General features: G+C 42.2%; 1 protein-coding gene across 3 annotated transcripts in view; it reads right to left on the bottom strand.

The window, feature by feature from the left end:
• The window catches only part of RASA2 (RAS p21 protein activator 2), a 117,568-nt gene that overhangs the window by 30,065 nt on the left and 75,261 nt on the right, over positions 1-12,242 (bottom strand). For all 3 annotated transcript variants that reach the window (XR_009551519.1, XM_060197488.1, XM_060197487.1), the window contains exons 8-11: positions 11,708-11,784; positions 10,667-10,768; positions 1,495-1,651; positions 1,043-1,191 (exon numbers count right to left, since the gene is read on the bottom strand). Coding sequence is in view for 2 of the 3 variants with exons in the window: in XM_060197488.1 (XP_060053471.1) it covers positions 1,043-1,191; positions 1,495-1,651; positions 10,667-10,768; positions 11,708-11,784 (485 nt within the window). In the remaining variant the exon portion in view is untranslated. The remainder of the gene's footprint in view (positions 1-1,042; positions 1,192-1,494; positions 1,652-10,666; positions 10,769-11,707; positions 11,785-12,242) is intronic.

Below are 12,242 nucleotides of genomic sequence, written 5' to 3' on the forward strand. Positions count from 1 at the left end.
GCCCTTGTTGTTTTTTATTGTTGTGGTTATTTTGTTGTTGTTATTGATGTCATCGCTGTTGGATAGGACAGAGAGAAATGGAGAGAGGAGGGGAAGACAGAGAGGGGGAGAGAAAGATAGACACCTGCAGACCTGCTTCACAGCTTATGAAGCGAATTCCCTGCAGGTGAGGAGCCGGGGGCTCGAACCAGGATCCTTACACTGGTCCTTGCGCTTTGCACCACCTGTGTGTGATTAGTTCTTGCCACCTATGCTTATGAGGCTGGTACATGATGGAGAGAAAAAAGGTTCTGCCTGGATGTTTTACTTGTGATTGTGGACATGAGCAAAATGAATAATATGAAATCTTGACGGTGAGTAAAGAAAATTAACTAACTGCACTCATGGTGCCCACCACAAACTTAAAGAACAGCCTTTTAGGGCCCAGTGGTGACGTGCCCGGTTTGTGGCTGAGTACATACATTATCACATGGAAGCAACCAGGTTCAAGCCCCAGGGGCCCACCTACGGGGGAAGGCTTCATAAGTGGTGAAGAATGTCTGCAGTTGTCTGCCTCTCTTCCATTTTTACTACTATTACTACTACTACTAACTATTACTACTACTACTATTATTATTATTATGCTTCCAGGGTTACTGCTGGAGCTTGGTGCTTGCACTATGAATCCACTGCTCCTGGTGGCCATATATATATATTTTAATTGGATAGGATAGATTGAAATTGAGAGGACGGGAAGACAGAGAGGGAGAAAGAAAGACAGGCACTTGCAGATCTGCTTCACTGCTTGCCCCCCCTTTCTATCTCATTATTCCTTCTCAATTTCTCTGTTTCTATTCAAAAACAAAACAAAACAAAACAAACAAAAAAACCTAGCCTAAAATATGTAAACTTGTAAATATATGAACTGCTCTGTGGTTCTTTTCAGACTACTGTACAACATGGCTGGTCAGTATGAAAGAACAGAGTCACAAAAAACAACACGGCAACCCGAGGTTCAGTTTCAACAGGATGTGATTAGCGTGAATCAAACACTAAGTCTTACTGTATGTCCTTCAAGTCTAGTTCAGCCACCGCAGTGGCAAAAGGAACAAGTTTATCGTGGTGCAGCAGCAGTCGGACAAGGGGCAAAACAGCATCATTTTTCTCTCGGCATATTTCACCCAAAATGTAAGCAGCTGAGGCAGATATTGGCTAGAACACAGAACAACAGCAAATAAGCCACAATCAAGGAAACAGGGCAAATCTATGAAAGTAAATACAACATGCTCATCAACTGTGACCGTTGTCGGGGAACAAAAGTTAATTTTCCAAATTTTTATCAGAGGTGAAGCCTGGAGCACAGATTGGAATCGCAGGATTCTGGGGGCTCAGGTAAAGGAGATTCACATGTTTATTTACTGTTTAAATAAACCTTTACACTCTGACATCCCTCATCATTTCCAGAATTATTTTGATCTTTTTGTATTAAGTCAGAGACTTAAACTATGGAAGTACCTGGACGTCTGGTGATTTTAGCAGCAAGGATTTTAAAGGACCATAGTACTCTGAGGGAAGCACATAGTCTTCTGTATAACAGATATTTAATCGAAGAGACCCCAGGTCATCAGTTTTTGATGACTTGTTTCCATTGTCTCTTGGCTGAAGTAAGTACCTAAAGCAGAAACACACATGTGGTAATAAGCACTCAAGCCAGTGAGGTAAATACACAGCTATATAACACACCCAACATGCACACCCGCAAGGAACCAGAAAAACCAGACTAATATTTAAGGTCGGGGTACCTCCTAAGTCTCTGACTATTAATGTTAATCATCACAGGTTTAAGATTAAGGCTTAGTCCACTGAACTAGAAGGCTTTACATTTTGAAAAAATTTATCTTTATAAAATGGAAATACTGACGAGACCATAGGATAAGAGGGGTACAATCCCACACAGTTCCCACCCCTAGAATTCCGTATCCACTCCCCTCCCTTGATAGCTTTTCTATTCTTTCCTATTCTGAGAGTATGGACCCAGGATCATCATGGGGTGCAGAAGGTGAAAGGTCTGGCTTCTCTAACTGCTTCCCTGGTAAACATGGGTGTTGGCAGGTTGATCCATACTCCCAAAAGGCTGTACATTTTAATAATACAGACACTAGAGTTAACGCAAAAAGTAAGTTGGTTGATCAAGAATTTCTTCTTAAGTTTAACAATTAAAACCCAATGGGGTGGGTGGTGGCACACCTGGTAGAGTCTGCATGTTACAATGCACAAAGACTCAGGTTCAAGTCCCTGGTCCCCACCTTCAAGAGAGAAGAAACTTCACAAATGGTGTAGAGTACTGCAGGTGTCTCTCTTCTTCTCTATCTCCTCGTTCTCTCCCAATTTCTCTTTTTAATTTTTTTATTATCTATCTTTATTTATTGGATAGAGACAGCCAGAAATTGAGAGTGAAGGGGTGACAGAGAGAGAGGAAGAGAGAGAGAGGAAGAGAGACATGTGCAGCCTTGCTTCACGACTCACAAAGCTTTCCTCCACAGGTGGGAGGAACTAGGAGATAGAACCTGGGTTTTTTTTTTTTTTAATATTTATTTATTCTCTTTTGTCGCCCTTGTTGTTTTATTGTTGTAGTTGTTATTGTTTTTGTTATTGATGTCATCGTTGCTGGATAGGACAGAGAGAAATGAAGAGAGGAGGGGAAGACAGAGAGGGGGAGAGAAAGACAGACACCCGCAGACCTGCTTCACCGCTTGTGAAGCGACTCCCCTGCAGGTAGGAAGCCGGGGGCTCGAACCAGGATTCTTCCGCCGGTCCTTGTGCTTTGCACCACGTGTACTTAACCTGCTGCGCTACCACCCGACTCCCAGAACCTGGGTTGTTGCACACTGTAACGTGTGCTCATCCAGGTGCACCACCACCCAGCCCCCTCTCAATTTCTCTCTGTCTCTATCCAAAACAAACAAGCAAAAACAATATGTTGAGGCCTGGAAGGTAATGCAGTGCTCAGAGCACTGGACTTGCAAGCATGAGTGAGGTCCAATTTCATCCCTGGCATCACATATGCCAGAGCTAGCTAATAAATAAACTGTATAAAATAAAAAGTAAGTAGTAATAATAAAAGCCATCATTCTCCAGTCAGTATTCAAAAGTTGTCTACAGTTTGATCAAATCTGAGACCCACAGACTACCACTGGCTGCATGGTTTCTTTTATTCTAGAGTTTTCCCTTTCCTGAAGTAATCAGGTAGTTTGTTCTATAGAACTGCCCACATTTGGGATTAGTTTGGTGTCATCTCTCTCTCTCTCTCTTTCTCTCCATAATGCCATTTGAAACCCCCCCCCCCCCTTTTTTTAAACCAGAGCACTGCTCAGCTCTAACGTATGGTGGTGTGGGGGATTGAACCTGGCACTTGAAAGCCTCAGGTATAAGAACGTCTTTTTGCATAACCATTATGCTATCTACACCCCCATCCCCATAACGCCACCGGACATGTTCCTTTGCCCCTCTGCAACGCTCATGTGTTGGTAACTGACCTAGGGGCTGGCTAGGCTCAGATCTGACACCTGGAGAAACCAACACTACACAGGTGCTGCACACTCTCACCAAGAAGCACTAGCTAGTGTCTGGCTGCTTCTCTTCTCTGAGATATTAGCAGCTAGTGGTATTACTGCTTACAGTCATTACACATCACAAGCGACAGGATGACAAATCTACAGGCCTATCACAATCCCTCGTTAACTGGAACCATTTTTGTTTTTAAAATAAGCTCATTAATGGGAAGGATTATTATAAACTCAAGTCAGTAGTTTTCATATTGACTGTATCCTGTCGCCTATGGGCATCCCTAGTAGACTAGCCTATTTTAAAAATAGACAAGAGAGAGTCAGACAGTAGCGCAGTGGCTTAAGTGCACATGCTGCAAAGGTCAAGGACCCGTGTGAGGATCCCGGTTCAAGCGTGAAAACACATCACTAACAGAAATCAATGGCCAAGAAAGAAATGGGCAGGTAAACAAATCATGTCATTTCATTTCTTTCCTTTCCTTTTTTTGTTTTCCTTCCTGCAACTAGTGTCTTTTGTTTCTGCTTGATTCCACCACTCCTACGAGACTCTTTAGACAGAGGATAAAAGGCAGGGAGGGAGGCAGAGGCAAAGAGGAGAGACACTACTGCACAGTACTGCCTACTCTCCCAAGCAGTGGCTGGGTTCAATCCTAAGTCCTCACATGGCAAAGTGTGTGCTCTACCAGATGAGTTACCTCCCAGTATTCCCAAATCAGTGATAATTTGAGAATAAAATTAAGTAGGAACTACCAAAAATCAGTTCTCAGGAAGACTGTCGAAGATAAATACTAAGTACAAAATCTGAAAAAAAAAATTAACAAAAAAGAAATCAAGGGAGTTGGGCAGTAGCGCAGTGGGTTAAGCCCATGTGGCGCAAAGTGCAAGAACTGGCATAAGGATCCCGGTTCAAGCCCCCAGCTCCCTACCTGCAGGGGAGTTGCTTCACAGGCGGTGAAGCAGGCCTGCAGGTGTCTATCTCTCTCTCCCCCTTCCTATCTTCCCCTCCTCTCTCCATTTCTCTCTATCCTATCCAACAATGACATCAGTAACAACAACAGTAATAACTACAACAATAAAACAACAAGGGCAACGAAAGGGAATAAATAAATAAATAAAGATTAAAAAAAGAAATCAAGCTGAGGCTTTTCAGAGAGTTGAATCACATTACTGATAATTATTTTCTTTTCTAAGATCAAGATTAGGAAGAACATGTCTGGAAATGCAGAAGGCAAATGAAACCTTTTTCAATTTTCCATGCAGTTACCACAGAGCCCACCGGAGGACACTACAACTCTACAACTGACAAAGGAGGCTCTGCGTTTTAATTTCTGGTTTCACTGGATTTTCTTCTTATTCTTCACATCTATGAGAGCAAAGGCAGACGAGATGCTTCTAACTGTGCTTCTGTATAACTTTTAGCGCTTACACATTCAGCAGGCTACTTGGATGTATTTTAGATGACTATGGGATTTAAAAGAAAAGCAATAGAAACTACAGGAGTAAACTGAATTTTTGTTCAATGTTCTTAAATCCTGACAAGGTAGCTGGACAAAGATTTATCAGACCTAGAGGTTCTGTCTGTCTGGAGATATCAAGATGGAAGTACAGGCTATGATGACACATTTCAAGTTCACTCTGAGGGGTTCCAGGAAAAATAACTCACTTTTTATTTTATACGGAGTAGTGTGGCAAGTAATTTTCTTTTTTTAATATTTGTTTCTTTTCCCTTTTGTTGCCCTTGTTTTTTTATTGTTGTTGTAGTTATTATTATTGTTGTTATTGATGTCGTCACTGTTGGATAGAACAGAGAGAAATGGAGAGAGGAGGGGAAGACAGAGAGGGGGAGAGAAAGAGAGACACCTGCAGACCTGCTTCACCGCTTGTGAAGAGACTCCCCTGCAGGTGGGGAGCTGATGGCTCGAACCGGGATCCTTTTGCAGGTCCTTGCACTTTGTGCCACATGCGCTCAACCCCGCTGCGCTACTGCCTGACTCCCGGCAAATAATTTTTAAGGCTTATGGAACTGAGTTTAGAAACGTGTTCTCTTAAACGTATGTTATTTTCTGTAAGGTGGAAGATCTGTGGAGGCAGGTATGTGTGAAAGGGGTTACATATATCCATTCTGCATAATGCCTAAGCTTAACTTGTTTTCCCCTTTGTGGATGTGTGCTAGAAATTACAACACAGGAAATGGCGCTATAACCAATAAATCTTAGGTCTGTACTGGCAAGGGGTAAAAGTTAAGGATCTTGAGATTCCAAAAACCAGCCTAGGATCTGGGAAACAACTCAGTGTGTTAAAAGCACAGCATTTGGTGTTTTTTTTTTCCTGGTGAAAATAATTTTAATGATAGGTTTCATTTACGTTTTTATTAAAATGTCAGCCCTTTTAAATAAACTGTAGCATACCCATACACTAGACAGTCATTAATAATTATTAATTAATTATCCAGGTGGCTCAATCAATACAATGTTGTAGTCTCAAGTCTGAGGTCCAGAGTTCAAATCCTAGTATTACATGTGCTGGAAAAGCACAGCATTTGTATGACCAAGACTCCAGAGGCTCCAGGTTCAGTCCCACTATAAGCCAGAGCTGACTGATGCCCTGGGTTGCTCTCATAAAAATATACTTTTGGGGGACTGGGTGGGGGCCCACCTGGTTGAGCACACATGCTCCCATGCACGAGGACTCAGGTTTCAAGCCCCCATTCCTCAGCTGCAAAGGCGAAGCTTCACAAGTGATGAAGCAGTGCTGCAGGCATGTCTCTTTCTCCTTCTCTCTCTTACTCCCTCCTCCCTCTTAAGTCCTCTGTATCTAGCCAGTTAAAAAAGTTTAACATTTTTTTAGCTTTTCTTTTTAAAAAATATTTATTTTTCCCTTTTGTTGCCCTTGTTGTTTTACTGTAGTTATTGATGTTGTTGTTGTTGGATAGGGCAGAGAGAAATGGTGGGAGGCGGGGAAGAAGGAGAGGGGGAGAGAAAGATAGACACCTGCAGACCCGCTTCACTGCCTGTGAAGTGACTCCCCTGCAGGTGGGGAGCCTGGGGGCTCAAACTGGGATCCTTATGCAGGTCCGTTAACATTTTGCGCCATGTGCACTAAACCTGCTGCGCTACCGCCCGACTCCCAAGTTTAACATTTCTTTAAATTTATAAAATATGTATCTTTGTCTTAAAAAAAAAAAAGAGCTGTGAGGGGGAACTACTTGAGGGCACAGAACCCAAAGTGAAGACTACTAGACAGTCAATCAGGAGAAAGCTTTTTCTTGCAAAGATCAAAGACACTTATGCCCATAGCAAGAAATACCTACCCAAGAAACACTCACTCAAGTTTTCTGTCCTTTTTACACAGAAACCAAGCTCATACCCAGGGCCTCATGCATGCATGGCATCACTGCTGAGCCACCTTTGAGGCCCTCAAAAACACTCAAGTTTCAAGGCCTCTTCCAGGCAGCTGAACCTGCGTTCTAAAAAAGAGGGCCTTAAAAGGCAAATGAGGCTGAAACCCAGGTCTAGCACATGAGTTGCTGGGCAACCTATCGAAAGAGACAGGATATACTTGCTTTTAACTGCAATCGTCAGAAGAAACGGTAGTTTTTGGTTGATTCTACTGGGGGAATTAATGCCAGTTGAGAAGCCGAACATTCAGTTTAATTTAACAGCAGTTTAACTTCACTACTGAAGTCGCTGAGAGGCAGAACATTATTGTAGCCGTTAGTGAGCCACCAGAGCTCCTGAAAGTCAATGAGCTCACCTAGCGCAACAAAAATTAGGTAACTCACAATGGTCACACCAGGGCCATCCACTGTGCACTTCAATGGGATATACTGAAGGCAGATCACTGCTGAGATCCCTCGTTAAGCTTGGTGCCCACCAGAAACCCTCAGCTTCCTGCACATCCAGTTCCCATGACCACTAAGATTTCTGAACTGCAAGTGCTGATTTGTGACCTAGTGCCTTCTCACGTGAGCAAATTTCACACAAAGTTTTATATGTTTTCCACTTTCTCTTCAGAGTTAAGACTTAGTTTCTAGATGGAAAAACAGCCCTAGACAACACATTTATGTTGTCTCAGTAACACAGGCCAAGTAACAAATCAATCAACATACTTATATTTCTTAACAATACATTAGTGACCAAATCAATTATTGTCAATGACCTGGATTTGTCTATTGCAAATTTAAAATATGACTGTACGACTTTCATGCCTAAGGCTCTGAGGTCTCAGGTTCAGTGCCCAGCAGTACAAGTCAGAGCTAAGCAGTGCTCTGGCATCTCTCCTTTCTCTCTCTCTCTGTCTCCCTTTCTCTCTGCCTCCAGGGTTATCGCTGGGGCTCAGTACTGGCACTACAGACCCGCTGCTCCTGGTGGTCTTTTTTTCTTTTCTTCTTCTTCTTCTTCTGTTTATTGGATAGGAGAGAGAGAAATTGAGAGGGGAGGGGAAGATAGAGAGGGGAGAGAAAGACACCTTTGTTAAGTTAACCCAATTACCAAATAATGTGATTATAACAACTATCTATTGTCTTCTTGGACCCTAAGACAGCAGGAACCCCACATTTCCACTATAGAGCTTATATCCCCCCGGTCCTGGAACCTTAGGGTGGGGCGCACTTTCCTGCATGCTTCTCTCAATTCATACCAAACAATATTGCATCCACCGATCATAACCTAATCAACACAACAAGTAATGCTTCAGCATGCTTCACTTCAGACTGTGTTCAGAGACTTCAGGTGTAGAATGACAACCCTTCAGCTTCATTACTCGGGTGAGACCTTTCCTTTCATAGTATTCTCTAATTCCATTCCAGGCGGTTCACTTCCTAACAAAGTCCCAAAACCTAGATATAGACTAGGTCCCGTGAGAAAGAGCATATGTTCACATGTATCCCTAAACTAGGACAAAATATATACCTGAAAGCAAAGTACACAACAGTCTACAGTGAGTATCCCCCAACACTTCATCTGCACTATTCCAGCCTTTAGGTCCATGATTGTTCAACAATTTGTTTGGCTTTGTATATTAACTCTCTTTTCAGCCACCAGGTTCCAGATGCCAGCATGATGCCGACCAGACTTCCCTGGACAGACGACCTCACCAATGTGTCCAGGAGCTCTGCTTCCTCAGAGACCCACCCTACTAGGGAAAGAGAGAGGCCAGCTGGGAGTATGGATCGACCAGTCAATGCCCATGTTCAGTGGGGAAGCAATTACAGAAGCCAGACCTTCCACCTTCGGCATCCCACAATGACCTTGGGTCCATACTCCCAGAGGGTTAAAGAATGGGAAAGCTATCAGGGGAGGGGATGGGATACGGAGATCTGGTGGTGACAACTGTGTGGAGTTGTACCCCTTTTATCCTATGGTTTTGTTAATGTCTCCTTTTTTAAATAAATAAAAAAATTTAAAAAAGGTAAGATACCTGCAGACCTGGTTCACCACCTGTAAAGCGACCCCCCTGCAGGTGGCAGGCGAAAACTCACACCGGGATCCTTGCACTTTGTACTATGTGTGCTTAACGCAGTGCTCCACTGCCTGCACCCCTCTTTTTCCCCCCCCCCTCTCTCTCTGCTTTTTAAATATTTTATTTTAAAACATAAATCTATACCATAGCTTTTGGGGAGATGACATGCCTATTGTAAGAAATGGAAGAACACTGTCAAATTTGGTAGAGCTATAATTTGCTTCAAGTCTTGAAATAGCATTGGCTTTAGAAGTCAGAGAACAGTCACATTAAAAAAAAAGTTTAACTTGGATGATTTTATTCCTTGAAATACTGACAATATTCTTTTTACAAAGAAATATCTACGCATGACACACTAGCTTGAGCCTAGACACAACAGTGGCATGACCTGAAAACTTGTAATAAATTCATTTAGGTGTTTAAAAAAAAGACATTCTTTCTTTGGCTTTGCATTGTTCTCCACTTCATTCACACTGACGTCAGTGACTGCTCAGCTGTTGCTCTTGCTGTTGCTTTGTTTTTTTTTCAGGACCAAGGTGGGTGCTTTCATATAGAATCTTGTTTTTCATTCCTTCTCTGGCAATTCTTTCCTGGGTTCTTGGCTTCGTGTAATTATGCCTACGGTGGAGCCAGCATCCTAACGTCATCAAGATAAATCCTCCTACTCCAACATCGCATGATCATCTAATTCTACCGGTTAATAAAAAAAATGTCCAAGAGGGTGGGGGAGATAGCATAATGGTTATGCAAACAGATTCTCATTTCTGAGGCTCCAAAGTCCCAGGTTCAATCCCCCATACCACCATAAGCCAGAGCTGAGTGGTGTTTCTCTCTGCGTCTCTCTCTGCATCTCTCTCAAAAATAAAATAAATTAAAAAAAATTCTTTAAAAAAAATGTCCAAGGCCAGCTACAACTGATCCCCATGAACCATATAATAATGACTGTCAAGCACAGGGAATGTTTTCAATGTCTAAAATTCCTAGGAGCCTGAAGGGCTTCCCCTTCTCAGGCTCGCTGGGTTCCTGCACCCTTCCTCTCTCTCTCTTTTTTTTTTTGCTATTTATTTGCTCCCCTTTGTTGCCCTTGTTTTATTGTTGTAGTTATTATTGTTGTTGGATAGGACAGAGAGAAATGGAGAGAGGAGGGGAAGACAGAGAAGGGGAGAGAAAGATAGACACCTGCAGACCTATGTCACTGCCTGTGAAGCAACTCCACTTCAGGTGGGGAGCCGGGGCTTGAACCAGGATCCTTTCAACGGTTCTTATGCTTTGCACCACATATGCTTAACCCGCTGCGCTACCACCAGACTCCCCCTCCCTCTCTTTTATTTGATAAAACAGAGATGAATTGGGAGGGGAGAGGGAGATAGAGAGGTAGAAAGACAAGACACCTGCAGACCTGCTTCACCACTCATGAAGCTTCCCGCCTACAGATAGGGGCAGGGCTTGAACCCTGTCCTTGAGCATGGTCACATGTACATTCAACCAGGTGTGCCACTGCCTGGATCTGTTTGTTTCTTTTTCATTGAAACACATACATAAATTAATAGTTCAACATTCAGCATAAAGATAAAATATGCTTGTAGTTAAGCACACATTTGCACATATAGAATAAAGAGAATTATCAACTCTAGAATTCACCAGGATAATTGGAATCTTACCAAGCTTGATGAGAGGAATCGCTTCTTAAAACATTCACAGGAACCTTAATCTCACCTAGGAAAACATCTTGGACCAAGTTTCCATTGTTCCACAAGTCGATCCTGAAAATTTTAAATTCACTTTAATTCTGGCAAACAATTTTGAAGACAGTGCATATCACCAACTACTTCGATAGGCTTTACAGTAATCAATTTTACATGCTTATCTGGAAGAGCTATCAGCATTGTCACATATCTAACTATCTAAACTCAAGAAAGCGAAAATACTGGGGTAGTTTTTATTTAATAGCACAGAGAGTAACTAGTCTAAAAGAAAAGTACTGAAGGTTCTTAGTTTCAAAGTCTGTTTTAACCTGTGTCCATCAGGACTGCAGAGTTATTGTTCTGGATCTGAGAAAAGAAACCAACATGAGACCATAGTTTCTTTCTCAACTAGCACCCGTTAATATGTAGAGATAGGTGATTTAGAAAAATACATTACCTGATCATTCAAAAGGTGATTAATACAACCTTTAGGTAAACACACTGTTAACACCACACCTACACATGCATTTACAAGACTTTCTCCTTCCCAACTGCATATTTAAGACCTAAAAATTGCACAAACTTCAAACACATGCACCTATTGAATGATCTTATAAGACTTCTTACCTCACTGAAATTTCTGTTAGACAGCAGATATGTTAAGAAGAATAAAAAAATTATTTCTAATTGGCTAGTACATAGTTATTTTTCTACATCAACTTCATATCTAGTGTGCTATGATTTGGAAATTTTAGGGGACAATTAAATTTGGAAGACTTAAAATTAATACAAGAGAACAAGTGAAAATCGTGTTATCTTTATTTATAAACCAAGTACACCTTGACTATTTCTGCAGAGAAATCAGAGTCTGAAACGATAACCTGGTTAAAGTCAGGGTATCTGCTAAGTTTCATCAACCAGTTTGCCAGAGTTCTAGTGTGCTCTGCCCACTTTTTCCTGTTAAGTTTAAGATTGTCGACTGGCAAAGGTGAAGAAAAATAATTCAAAGGTACACACCTAATTTCTAACTTTTCAATGTCCTCCTCTTCTACCTGGAACTGGGACTTCCTGGTATAACTACTGGATCTGGTTACCTGTGGACAAAATATTTTAGTGCAAAAACATTTTAAGGGTTTCTTCCAAAACCGCCCCCCCCACCCCACATGAAATTAACAAACTATCACTGCTAAAATGTTCAATCAGGGATGGAAGCAGAGGCAAATGCCTAGGTGATGTTTTCTGTAAAAGCTAAATACAAAAACAGCAACTGGAGTGGCAGAGAAGAGGGTTGTGCGACTAGTCAGAGAAGCCCCTCCTGCCTGCCCTTCTTCATCAGCTCAGTGGGGAGTAGCTTCAGGTGCTCAGACTTAGCTGTCATGTGTGGGTGCCTTAAGGAATATTCCATCTCGGTGAAGCTGCACTATGAACGTCTGAACACCTTCCCCACGTTGCTCAAGATACCCTTCCTCTTCCTTCTCTCACTTGTACTGAAAACAGCAAAACCACTGGCAGGAGTGCCCTCAACCTCAGCCCCACCTGAACATGTCCAATC

The sequence above is a fragment of the Erinaceus europaeus genome, chromosome 9, assembly GCF_950295315.1.
Source record: "Erinaceus europaeus chromosome 9, mEriEur2.1, whole genome shotgun sequence".
In the NCBI taxonomy this organism is placed as follows: Eukaryota; Metazoa; Chordata; class Mammalia; order Eulipotyphla; family Erinaceidae; genus Erinaceus; species Erinaceus europaeus.